Genomic DNA, 13,437 nt, shown 5'->3' with positions numbered 1-13,437 from the left:
TAGGAGGAAGAGAGCAGCATGAAACGCCTTCAAAAGTGTCGAGGAAGTGGTTAAGAAGTGGTTTCGACTCCACTGTTCTTCCTGTACTAACATACGCCTCAGAGACCTGGGCCCTATGAAAAAAGGATGAGAATGCTATTTGGGTATCCCAAAGAGGAATCAAAAGAGCTATGCTTGAAATATCACATTTCACTTGTGAGAAAAGGAATCCGACCTCTGTCAAAGATCAAGAATTGGTGGGGGAGGGGGGTGTGAAAAAAAAAAGATCAAGAATCAGGGACGCAGTCTCATTTGCCAAGGTGATGGGCTGGACACATAATGCGATTTAGAGATGACCACTGGACTAGAGCTGTCACTGACTGGATTCCACGGGACATCAAAAGACCTCATGGCCATCCACCTACGAGATGATCAGAGTTCTTCGTCAAAACCCTGAATGAGGGGCTGGAGCGATAGCACAGCGGGTAGGGCATTTGCCTTGCACGCGGCCGACCCGGGTTCGAATCCCAGCATCCCATATGGTCCCCTGAGCACCGCCAGGGGTGATTCCTGAGTGCAGAGCCAGGAGTGACCCCTGTGCATCGCCGGGTGTGACCCAAAAAGCAAAAAAAAAAAAAAAAAAAAAAACCCTGAATGAACGGTTTGAGGCTCTTCCTGTTCCTGGAGTGAGCAGATACCATTGGGCTACACTAGCACTAGACAGACACAAATGGAGACGTTACCGGCGCCCGTTCAAGCAAATCGAAGATCAACGGGATGACAAGTGATACAAGTGATACCACACCATATTTGATGGGGTTCAGACAGTAGGCAACAAATCACAGAGGGAAATATACATATAAATATATATTTATATGTATAAATATATATATATATATATATATAAATATATATATGCCTCTCGAAATGCCCGGCAAGCTACCGAGAGTATCCCGCCCACATGGCAGAGCCTGGCAAGTTACCCGTGGCGTATTCGATATGCCAAAAACAGTAACAATAGCGCGTCTCACTCCCTGACCCTGTAAGAGCCTCCAATACAGCAGCGTTGGGAAAGATGAGTAAGGAGAGGCTGCCAAAATCTTAGGGCTAGGATGAATGGAGACATTACTGGTGCCTGCTTGAGTAAATTGATGAACAATGGGATAACAGTGATACAGTGACAGTGAAACTCTGAAACCTGATGACATCAGGGGGTCACCATATCCAGGTGTCATTGCAACAACAAAAAGTAAAAGAGGATAGGGGAAGGAGAAAGAGAACTTTAAATTTAATTTTATAGGGGGCGGGAGCCATAGAGTTCCTCCTGGCAACTCTCTGCTTCTCAGTCTGCAATTCAGTGTGAGGGACAAGAAAGCAGTTTGTGGGGCTGGAGCGATAGCACAGCAGGTAGGGCGTTTGCCTTGCACACAGCCGACTGGGTTCAATTCCCAGCATCCCATATGGTCCCCTGAGCACTGCCAGGAGTAATTCCTCAGTGCAGAGCCAGGAGAAATCCCTGAGCATCACCGGGTGTGACCCAAAGCAAAATATATATAAAAAAAAGCAGTTTTCTTGAGCTCTGTGGGGCTAGGAACTGAGGCCTCCAGGGCTGCACCCAGTGATGCCACAGATCAAACAGGGGTTGGTATAATTGAAGGCATGCACCCCAACCTGTACTATTTCTCTGGTCGAAGGTGGTAATATTTTATTTGTTGTTGTTGTTGTTGTTTGTAGGCCACATCCAATGATGCTCAGGGGTTTCCCCTGGCTCTGCACTAAGAAATCACTCATGGTGGTCCTCAGGGGACCATATGGGATGCTGGAGATTGAACCTCGGTCATCGGCATGCAAGATAAACATTTTAGCTGCTATACTATCTCTCTGGCCCCATGGGAATATTTTAAAAAAGAAATCATTCGTTGACTGCATTCATTTATGGTATATAAATAGATATATAGTAGAAGACTACCATTCATGGCCAGGGAAAACATGGGTTAAAAGGACTGGTCAGTGGTTGGATCTAACCACAAGTATGTGTGGGACTGAGGGTAGGTGAGATAGAGAAGGGACCGCTTTGACAATAATAGCTGGGAATGATCTGCTGGACAAGAACTGAGTGTTAAAAGTAGGTAAAGGATATTCTGGATAACCTTTCAGTATCAATACTGCAAACCACCATGTCCAAAAGGGGGGTGGGGGGAGTGAAGAAAAGCGCCTGCCAAAGGCAGGCACGGGGTGTGGGTGTGGGGGGCTTATGGGAGGGAAACTGGGGACACTGGTGCTGGGAAATGTACACTGGTGGAGGGATGGATATTGGAATACTGCACGACTGAAATCCAATCATGAACAGCTTTGTAAGGGTCTATCTCACAATGATTCATTTTTTTAAAGTTAAAAAAGAAAAAAAAAAGAGTAGTGGACTACAGATAGTACAGGAGTGTGTGACTTGCATGCAGCAGAGCCCAATTTGATCCCTGGGAATAGCCCTCAAACGCAATGGAGAGTAGCCTCAACACAGCTGGATATGGACCAAATTCCTTTCCCAAACCCCCCACCCTCAAAAGAAAGGCAGTAGTTGTTATTTTTTTTAAGAATTTTATTTTATTGAATCACCATGTGGAAAATTACAATGCTTTCAGGCTTAAGTCTCAGTTATACAATGCTGAAACAACCATCCCTTCACCAGTGCCCTTATCCCACCACCAAAAAAAAAAACAAAAAAAAAACAGCACACCTCCCATCCCGCCCCCCCAGCCATGTAACTGATAAATTTCACTTTACTTTCTATTAACTATGGTTACATTCAATATTTCAACACAAACCTCACTATTATTGTTAGGAGTATCCCACTAGTCAGACCTGTTGTAAAGAGATATGAGGTCTACCGCGGCCGTGCGATTTTGGATTTCTGTACTTTAGCAACTAAGTCCAGGGAGATTTCTTCCAGATATTGGATCATTGCAAGCTTGTAAACCCCATCTGTGGTCGTCATAATAAGGCGGTCACCAAGCCCTTCACCCCCAGCAAGGAAGAGGCGAGAAAGAGAGAAATACCTTTCTCCTCCTGGGCGGACATGGGGCCGCAGCTTAGTTCTCAGGCTGGAGACATTCTGCGAGGAGCTGCCCATGCCAAAAAATTTAGCTTGCGTCTGGAGTCACACTCATGCAGCTGCGGAGAGGCCGCACACACGTGCGGCCCCGGGATCACATCTTGGTGGCGGGCAGTTGTTATTTTTTGTATTTTGAAAGAAGGAAAGGTCATCTCCCATAATCTTCACTATGCAAGGGGAAGCAGCATATGCTAATGTAAAAGCTGCAATAAGTTCTCCAGAGACCTAGCTCATTTTCATAATAAACAGATAAACAGATTTTCAATGTAGACAACAGCTTTCTCTATATCAGAAGATGCTATCTAAGAATTTCACAGAGGTAAAGTAGAAATTTCAGCGCTAAAGAGGTAAAGTTGAGAACTTTTCTCAAAGTTTTAAATGACTGAGCCTCTTGTTAGTATATAATACAGTTCAAATTCTTCAGACTCTTAATAATTAGGCTAAGACAACTATCTGTGCTCTCTAAATGGATTAACTGACAGCCTGCTTGTAACATAGTAACAGAATACCCATTGCTTTTGACTGGAGAGATAGCTTCTAAACTATTATTAATCACTGACAGTGTACCTGATCACCCAAGAGCTATGATGGAGATGTGGAAAAAAATAAAAATCATATACCCAGTAAAACAATATCACTGGCAGCCCATGGCTAGAATAATTTTTACTTTCTAGTCTGGAGACGTTACTGGTGCCTGCGCCAGCAAATCAATGAATTGATTTCAATGAACAACGGGATGGCAGTGCTACAGTGTTACGTCTGATTTAAGGAATAGATTTTAGAATTCAATCCTTGGTCCCTCATGGTCTCCTGAACACTGCCAGGAGTGACCCCCTAGTACAGCTAGGTGTGGCCCCAACTCCTCACTTCCAATACTTTTTAAAAATATATAACATAGTTTTATTTTATTAATTTATGGATGGGCCCACACCCAGATGTGCTGGGGCTCTGTGCTTAGGGATCACTCCTGGCGGGCTCAGGGAACCATTTAGGATGCTGGGGATTGAACCTGGGTTGGCCATGTGCAAGGCAAATGCTGTACCAGCTGTTCTGTCTGGTCCCAGATGGGCATATTGTTTTCTTAGTGGTAATGCAACTCCATGACTGTAGCCATGAAATTATGCCCAGATCTCCTTTTCCGTCAGAGATTAGTTATCCCTTCCATTCTGAGTGCTGAGGGTTCCCTCAGTGGCACACTGCTGACAGTTACAGGAGGCTCTTCTCCCAGTCCTCCTTGCCTACCGTCTTTCATGAGATCCCACTGCACTACGGAGCTTGTTACTTCTCTGCGAAATAAAATATCTCATCTCCAGGTCGTGCGACTGGAATGCCGAAACCATTCTTTTTGGTTTTGGTCTTGTTTGAGCCACACCGGCGGTGCACAGGGGTTATTCCTGGCTCTGTGTACAGGGATCACTCCCGGCGATGCTCGGGAGCCGTAAGGGATAATGAACTCTCTCCGGCCCCCGCAAAACCTTTTTAAACTTTTGTTTTCTCGGTACAATAAGTTTCAGCCATCGCCCCCCGCCCGACTGACGTCGGTTTCTCATCCCGGCTACACCAAGCAAAAGGCGGTGCCCATAGCCTAGGATGGCGTCCCCAAAGCCGGCCGCCACGCCCCGAGCGCGCTCGGTCCCGGGTAACGACTCGGCGCCGCATCCCCGGCACGGCCGGGTACCACGCCTTCCCACAATGCCCCTGCGCGGGACTGCCTTCGCCCAAGACCTCGCGAGACTACGGCACCGGCCGGCCGGGTTCCGGGCCCCGCGGCGCCCCGCCCCAGAACAGCCTCCCTTCCTTTCCCCGCTTTTCCCCGCCTTCCACCCCGCGCTCAGCTCTCGGATTGGCTAGTTGTGCCTGGTCAGTTTCTTCCAGGCCAGAAAGAGGTTCGAAAAACGAGTCCTTCCTCTGGCCCCGCCTCCGGAGCCTATGGATTGGACGGCGCGGTCAGGTGTCCGCGAGCCTGCGGAGCGCCGGCGAGCCAATCAGGAGCTCGGCGTATTTTACAAACTGGGTCTCAGGCTGCTGCAGAAGCCGGGCAGTGCGGGAGCGGCGGAGGGAGTTGGCCTCATGCTCAAGGCTTCCAGGGGAAGGTGGGCATGGGGGATCTTGACAGGAACAAAGGACGTGGGGATACTTGGTTGATGGGGGGGGAGGGGAGAGGCAACCCAGGCGAAACTGTCGGCCCGCTCAGGCTGTCCGTAGGTGGCCCTGCAAAGGCCGAGGTCTTCTGGGCGGAGGTGGGGGGTTCCACAGTGTCAGGAACGATGTCCCTGAACCAGCCGACCTTCGCTTAGCTAATCCTGCCTTCTCAGTTGTAGCGGCCATGACCACCCTCCAAACCAAGAGGGATCCCGTCCGCCGCGGTGTCTCTCCCACCCCTAGCAAAATTCCCATAAGTTCTCGGAGGCGCCCGCCGCTCCCCACAGACAGACCCGGCGCCTTGGACCAGGAGAACCAAGATCCCAAGGTAAGAGTGACCTGGTGGTGAAGATGGAGGGTAGGAGGAGATAACACCTAGTTAGACCCCAAATCTGAGCCCCCGCCTTCTGTCTTCTTTCCTCCAGAAATTGGTGCAGAAGTTCATTATTCAGCATTCGCTCCAGGACTCCGCTGACCCCAGGCCTAAAGTCTTACATCAAACAAAGAAATCAGAGAGATTGGTGGGAAGCCCTCAGTTCCGGAACCCTTTGGAAGAGCTCAAGCCCAGCCCTAGGGGACAAAATGTGGGCCCTGGGCCCCCTCTGCAGACAGGTACCTCCTGTCGGAGCATTGAGAATAGTCTTTTTCTTTAGGATGGGGGTGGCCACACCCAGCAATGTTCAGGGATTACTACCCCTGACCCTGTGCTCAGGAATCATTCCTGGCAGTGCTTAGGGGGCCAAGTGGGATGCCAGAGATCGTACCTGGGTGGGCCACGTGCAAGGCAAGTGCCCTACCTGCTGTGCTATCGCTCTGGGCCTGAGAACAATCTTGATTTAGTAGGAGACTGGCTTGGTCAGCATAGGGTTGGGGGAATTACACTCCTATTGTCTTCAATAGTCCTGATTGCAGCTCCTGAAAAGTTCTTTCCCCTCTCCCTCCCCCTCCCCAGGCTACACCTGTCTGTGCTTAGTACTAATTCCTGGTTCTGTGCTGAGGGATCACTCCTGGCAGGGCTCTGGGAACCATCCGGGGGTTCTGAGAATTAACCCAGATTGACCATGTGCAAGGCATACACCCTACTCACTGTCTTCTCTCTGTCCTTGCTTCTGGAAAGCTCTTTGCTTGTGAAAACCTTCTCTTTTGCTGGAGCAATAGTACAGTGAATTGGCCATTTGCCTTGCATGCAGCAAACTGGGTTTGATTCCTGGCATCTCATATGGTCCCCTGAGCACTGCCAGGAGTAATTCCTGAGTGCAGAGCTAGAAGTGACCCTGAGTGATGCCGGGTATGACCTTAAAAGACCAAAAATTTAAAAATTAAAAAATAAAATAAAAGCCTTAAAAATCTGCTTTTCAGCAAAGTATCAACCCTTCTAAAGCCATTTTCAGCTTCCTCAGTCATTCAATTACTCTGGGATACTTTGCAGTACTTCTTTGATGACATGTCTATAATTTGCTTCAGTCTTTTGCCTCTCTGTAGTATGGTGATGACTGTTTCTTTGATTGTTTTTTCTTGGGGGCAGGTGGGAGCTACACTTGGTGGTGCTCAGGACTTACCTCTGGCTTTGTGGTCAGGGATCACTCCTGGCAGTGCTGGGGATAGAACCCAGTCACCCCTGTGCAAGATCCGCGCCTTACCAGCTCTGCTTCTTCAGTCACTTATTTTTTTTTTCTTTTTGGGTCACACCCGGCAATGCTCAGGGGTTACTCCTGGCTCTACACTCAGGAATTACCCCTGGGAGTGCTCAGGGGACCATATGGGATGCTGGGAATTGAACCCAGGTCGGCCGCATGCAAGGCAAACGTCCTACCCACAGTGCTATCACTCCAGCCCGTCAGTCACTTCTTTTAAAGGCAGTTCCAGAGATCAGACCTAGCGGGTAGCACTAGTGCTTTAGTACTGAGCCATGTCATTGGCCTTATCAGAAGCTTCCTGAGAGCTTTATTTGGGTTTTCTCCGGCTGCAGTGTCTCGAACGCTGTCTTATGTAAAGTTCTATGCACCGTTGATGAATTGGTTTGTTTTTATTTTTATTTGCTGTCGGGGACGTTATTTGTTGGTTGGTTTGGGGGCCATATCTGAGGTTGTTCAGGGGCTAGAGCGTTTGAGGTCAGCTCTGTGCTAGAGGGTCACTCCCAGCAGTCCTCAGGGGACCATGTAGGACCAGGGATCAATCCCAGGCCTCCCACAGCAAAGCATGTGCTTAGCCCATTGAGCTCTCTCTCCAGTGCCCCTTTGGTGAATTTAGTAAGTTGATTAAGCTCCATCTTCCCACTTTTTTTTCCATCTCATCTTATTTTTCTTTTGCAGAGACTTCTGGAGCCACTGAGTTTGTGGCTGACCCTGCAGCCCTAGCTACAATTCTGTCAGGTGAAGGGGTGAAGACCTGTCACTTAGGGCGCCACACTAGTCTGGCTCAGAGAGTCCTGATCCGAGTCAAGCAGGGAGGCACCGACCGAAGGGGCCAGGTAATGTGACTCGGGCTGGCAGGACCAGGAGGGAATTCTGAGTCTATGCTTATAGCCTCTTTTGGGGTCCCAGGGTGTCCGGGCCTCTTCATATTTGGCCCCCAGAACCCCTGCCCAGCGACTGGACCCAACCAGAGCTTCCTGCTTCTCAAGATTGGAAGGACCGGGACCCCGAGGCCGGACCTTGTGCCCTCAGAGGTTAGAGGGGCTGGTGAGTACCTACCTGGGACTATTCTCACTGCTTCTGGAGACAGAAGTTCTTTCCAGAGACAAACTGGGCTTTGCCAGAGAAACTGCCTCCTGCTAGAGGGTTCTGTGGAGATAGATGTGTTGGAGCCTAAAAGTTAGAGGTCCACCTGTGACTCACTCGTTTTTCTCACTTATGGGCCAGATTCCATCTTCAGACGCTTCCTTGCACCCCTCCACCCACCCCAGTTTCCAGGAGCTGAGAAGAGAGACAGGTGGCGGCATCCGGTGAGCACGGGGACACGCAGCAAGGATCAAGCCAGTGTCAGACAGGGCTTGCAGAGCTGGTGCCACCAAGGACCTTTGGGACTTTGCCTCAGTGTGGGAGGACAGGGAAACCTGTGACTGGTCAGGATGGGATGTGCCTTTGAAATTGGTTTCAGGCCTTCAGTGCCCGCTCTCAGTGTGACAGCAGTTTCTTCAGGGGGCCGCAGGGTGAGGGGTGGATGGGGCTGTCTTTTTTCTACAGTGGCTAGAGCATAGGCTGAAATGAGAAATGCAGTGTGGGTTTGAGTCCTCTTGCTCTTCACTTTATTTCTTTCTTTTATTTTTTTGGCTTTTTGGGTCACACCCAGCAATACACAGGGGTTGCTCCTGGCTCTGTTCTCAGGAACTACTCCTGGTGGTGCTCAAGGACCATATGGGATGATGGGGATCGAACCCGGGTCGGCCGCATGCAAGGCAAATGCCCTACCCGCTGTGCTATCTCTCCAACCCCTCTTCACTTTCTTTCTTTCTTTTTTTTTTTTTTTTTGCTTTTTGGGTCACACCCAGCAATGCACAGGGGTTATTCCTGGCTCATGCACTCAGGAATAACTCCTGGCGGTGCTCGGGAGACCATATGGGATGCTGGGAATTGAACCCGGGTCGGCCGCGTGCAAGGTAAACGCCCTACCCGCTGTGCTATCACTCCAGCCCCTCTTCACTTTCTTTAATCTATCAAATGAATATAATGTTTGTTGCACTGACATTAAAGAGTGTGTGAGAATTTAGTGAGCAGAGGTTTCTAAAGTACTTAGCATAAGCACCCAGTTGATGCTCAGTACTCAGTGGCTGCCGGTTGTGTTCTTATCACCATCAGGACTGCAGCAAGCCAAGCCTCAGGATTGCTCCTGGATACCCCCGTCCAGCCTGGTGAGTGCATGGTCAGGGGGAAAGGACTGGAACTGGGCCTACAGTGGAGACAAAGCAAGAGAAAACCCAGGAGGCTGGGGGCAGGGGAGAGATCTTGATAACCAGTATCACTTATATTGAGGGAGGTGGTGCCTGTTCTACCCTCTTCCTGCCAGATTGGTCTCCCACCCCCTGTGCAGTCCTCAGCTAAGAGCCATCACTCAGAGTGCTTAGCTTAAGATGTGACTCCTGATACAGTGCTGACTCCATCCGGGGCAGGATGGGTCTTTCAAACTGGCATACCCTTTTCAGAGGGGGTAATACTCCGTAACAGACTTTGGAGGGTATCTCAGGTGCTTGAGCAAACTTCCTATCTCTTCCTAGCTCCATCTCTCCCTGGAAGAGAACATGAAGTTGTCACTCATTCAGGTGAAGGAGGAGGGGGCCCCCTCAGTCTGGCCCAACGGGTACCATTAAAGGAAACCCAAGAGAGAACCCACACTAGGGTGAGATGGGGCCTTCCTGGGAAGGGAGGGGGGAGGAGGCAGTTTTCAGAGGGATGTTAATTAGGGGAGAGCCAGGCAGTTTTCAGAGGGATGTTAATTAGGGCTCAACCCCTGTCCAGAGTGGGACTGGCCCTTCCCAGGGGCCTGAAGCCTGGGACTGAGAGGTCATAGCCCTGTACACGTTTGTGTTACCATCACCGCAGATGGACACTTGCCAGCCAAAGCTCATCTTTCACTCCACAAGTACTTATTGATTCACTGCTGTGCGCTGAGCACTGCCCTACATTCTGGATAGACAGATGGTAACCAAGTTCACGTTCTAGAAGGCAGAGGTAGAAAACACCAATACATATGTAAACATGTGTCAGATGGTGATTCATTCTCTGCAATAAATAAATAATAAGACATTGAAGGGGAAGTGGAAATGGGTGGGAGGGGTGAGTATGCCTGGCCACGGGGAAAGAACTGGGTCTGGGCCTGCAGTGGAGACGAAGCAATAGAAAGCCCAGTGGGCTGGGGATTTCAGATAGACGGGGCAGGGGACTGTCACTGAGAAGATGGTATTCAAGTAGTTGCTGAGGGAATGGACCAAGACATCTGGGGGAAGAAACTTCGGAGGCGCTGAGGTGGCACCGCACCTTGTGTGTCTAAGGATCAGCAAGAAGACACTAGTGGGGCTGAAGCAAAGTAAGGGCAGGAAGTGAGACTGGAGCCGCACAGGCTCACATTGGGGAAGGATCAGCTTTTTTTTTTTTTTTTCTTTTTTTTTCTGTTTGGGTCACACCCGGCGATGCACAGGGGTTACTCCTGGCTGTGTACTCAGGAATTACCCCTGGCGGTGCTCATGGGACCATATGGGATGCTGGGAATCGAACCTGGGTCAGCCGTGTACAAGGCAAACGCCCTCCCTGCTGTGCTATTGCTCCAGCCCCAAGGATCGGCTTTATAGCTCAGAGGAGACCTTAGCTTCTCTGTGGAATGAGTGGAAAGACGAGACGTGGGGGGGGAGATGAATGAGGGTGCTCGTGACCTGATTAGGGCCTCACAGAGTCGCTGTGAGACAGGGCCAAGGCAGGCAAGGACAGAGCTCACTCTGCCACTTCTCCTGCAGGATGGCTGTGACCCCCACCAGATGGTCACCCCAGGCCGAATGGCACCACCTGCCACCGCCCGCCCATCACCCTCACCCTTCGGACGGGCTCAACGTGTGCTTTCTCCTGGCCCCTCAGCTCAGGTTTGTGTTCACGACTTCAGGGGCCAGGCCCGCACAGAGCAGCCTGCAGAGCCGGGAAGTTTTGTTTTGGTTTTTGAGTCACACCCAAAAAGAGTGTCCTGTGGGATACTCCTGGCTTGATATTTTGTTTCTATGTGTGTCTATTTTTGCATGTTTAGTTCCTGGCTGATGCCCAGACACCAGACTGTGCCGGGTCTGAGCATGCACTCAGCTCTTTGAGCTCTCCTCGGCCCCCATGTCTCGGTTTTCTCTCTCCTCAGCTGCCCCCATCTCTCCCCAGACCTATTCAGTATTGCGACGTCTCGCCATTCGCCCCAAAACCCAGTACACGCCCCTCCCGTCAGCTTCCAGAGCTCAGCAGGTAAGAGCAGAGAGGGGAAGGCGAATTCAGCCAGGTGAGAGAGGAGATGGGTGCCATCTGCGGGCTGGGCTGACATCTTGCTTCTGTCCCAGGCCCGGCCGCTGACTGGCCTCTCCCCACAGTCTTGCTCTGAAGAGCCTGCCCTGCCCTGGGTAAGTTCCAAGGGACACCTTTTGGCACCGAGACCCGTGAGCCTGCGGTCCACCAGAGAACGGAACGTCACGTGGACCAGCTTGCTCACTCTCCAGTGCTCTACCGTCTCTCCTGCCCTGCTGGCCGCAGTCCCAGGCCTCTCCATCAGGGACTCTATCCCTTCTGCAGGACTGTGGACTGGATGTCCTCATGTGTCCCCTCTCCATGTGCAGGAGCAGATCACGGTGCGGTTATTTGACCAGGAGAGTTGTAAACGGCTGCAGGAGGGGACCCGGGGGAAACCACCAGAGGCCGCTCCCTGTGGCCCGTCCCCCAGCAGAGCCCTCAGCTTCCAGGAGCTGAAGATGCAGGTGGGTCTCTTAGGGCCCCGTGCTGATGCCTGGGGCAGTGACAGGGCCCGGGAAAGGGGTGCAGAGGGTGTCTCGGAACAGGACAGCGTCAGCACAGACTTGATCCTTTACAGCACCTGGGGGGTCTCTCTTCTCTCCGCAGCGCATCACAATCCTGCAGCAGCTCTTGCGACAGGAGGTCCTGGGGCTGGCAGGGGGCAAGTGTGCCCCCTCAATAGGAGGTGCCGCTTCCCTGGAGATGGTTGAACTTCAGCCCCTGCTGGCTGATATTTCTAGAACTCTGGGTACCCCAGAGCTTCATTCTGGGACTTTTCCCCTTCCCAGCCTGTTAGAGCACTCTGAACCCCCAAAACCCTGCCCCCCTGAGAAGTGTGGGCCACTACAGCCCAGCCCTGGAGCAGAGGCTAAGGTGGCTCAGCCCTGTCCTCCGGCAGAGCCAGGTCCCCGGGACTCCAGCAGGAGGGAGCCCGAGCTCCCCGAGGCCTCTGTGCAGGAGCAGCCTGACGGGTCCGAGTCGGGCCCCCTGCACACCTGCGTCCAGAGGCAGGCTTCGCCCACAGAACCGCCCTCTGGGGTGGCATGTGGGGCATCAGAGGCCCGCTCCCCGGATCCTGGAAGTCCAGAATCCAGCCCACCACCTGGGTGCCATCAGGGGACCCCTGTGACGACCAGCACGCTTGGTGCCAGCCCCTCTAGCCACTCCTCCCAGTCTCCGAGGCCTCCTGTGGGCCGGGCAGGTAAGGAGTCAGTAGGAGGGCACTGTAAACAAACGCTCTTGTTTCTTGCTGGAAATGGGGTTCCTGCCTAGAGACCCTGTGTCCACTTTCCTTCCTCACCTCCCCTGCCTCTGTGGGGTAGGGAGTGGGGATGGAAAATATGGTGAAATACTGGACTGTTGGCCCTCAGGTCCCTGCTGTCTGGCCCCTCACACCCTGGCCCTGAGGCAGCGCCTCCAAGCCTGCCTGAGTGCCATCCACGGCTTCCACGAGGCCCGCCTGGACGATGAGTGTGCCTTCTACACCAGCCGAGCCCCTCCCCCGGGCCTGGCCCGCATCTGCACCAACCCAGTGGCCACATTACTGGAATGGCAGGATGCTCTGGTGAGCTTCGATCACAGCAAGATGTGCCCATACCACACCCCTGCTCTAACAGGAAGGGGGCAGAGACAGCTCTGGCCCCTTCCCAGGGTCAGCAGGGACCAGGCTGTGACCAAGCATTCTCTTTCCCCCCAGAGTTTTATTCCTGTCGGTGCTGCTGCCCTTCAAGATTCTCCATCATGAAAAATCTGCTTCCATTATTCCAGCCCTGCTTGGCTCCCTCCTTTTTAGCCGTTATTTATTGTGGGCCCGTTCCACAGGACTGGGAGCCAACCCATTTTATCCTTCAATAAAGTTACTCAAATGACCAAGTGAGTCCTGGCTGCCAGCGCCGTTGTCTTCCCATCGTCCACATGGGGGCAGTGTACGCCAGCTTCGGCCGCACCAGGCGCCCTCCCACTGGGAGGCAGGCACCCCGCTCCCACTCGCCAAAAAACTTCAGCAAGTTCTCCTGACTACTGGGGGCTGGTGTGGGGCCGTTGAGAACTTTCTGCGTCTGGATATTCGTGTCATGTATGGAAGCCATCAGCTCCCCCCCAGGCGGCTCTCAGTGCCTGGCAACCAGCAGACCCTCATTTCCACCCCACTTGGCCTTGTTGCTCTTGGTGGGAGAGAGGGGTCTCCCCTACAGTGCAAGACGATCTGGTGCCCTCCCTTTGCACGTCAGAATGGAGGGC

At 52.0% G+C, this 13,437-nt stretch overlaps 1 protein-coding gene across 1 annotated transcript; it reads left to right on the top strand.

Annotated features, from left to right (window-relative positions):
• The first annotated feature begins 5,050 nt into the window (after positions 1–5,050).
• Positions 5,051–13,012, top strand: TROAP (trophinin associated protein). The gene is made up of 15 exons (XM_004601803.2): positions 5,051–5,181; positions 5,404–5,558; positions 5,656–5,842; positions 7,543–7,700; positions 7,774–7,911; positions 8,092–8,174; positions 9,028–9,080; positions 9,444–9,565; positions 10,677–10,799; positions 11,080–11,160; positions 11,253–11,312; positions 11,526–11,663; positions 11,806–12,400; positions 12,570–12,763; positions 12,896–13,012. Exons 2-15 carry the CDS (start codon positions 5,415–5,417, stop codon positions 12,941–12,943), a joined length of 2,124 nt encoding a protein of 707 aa, XP_004601860.2. The 5' UTR covers positions 5,051–5,181; positions 5,404–5,414; the 3' UTR covers positions 12,944–13,012.
• The last annotated feature ends 425 nt before the right edge of the window (positions 13,013–13,437 follow it).

Source organism: Sorex araneus, chromosome 2 (genome assembly GCF_027595985.1).
Source record: "Sorex araneus isolate mSorAra2 chromosome 2, mSorAra2.pri, whole genome shotgun sequence".
NCBI lineage: Eukaryota > Metazoa > Chordata > Mammalia > Eulipotyphla > Soricidae > Sorex > Sorex araneus.
This window is presented reverse-complemented; position numbering and strand designations above follow the sequence as displayed.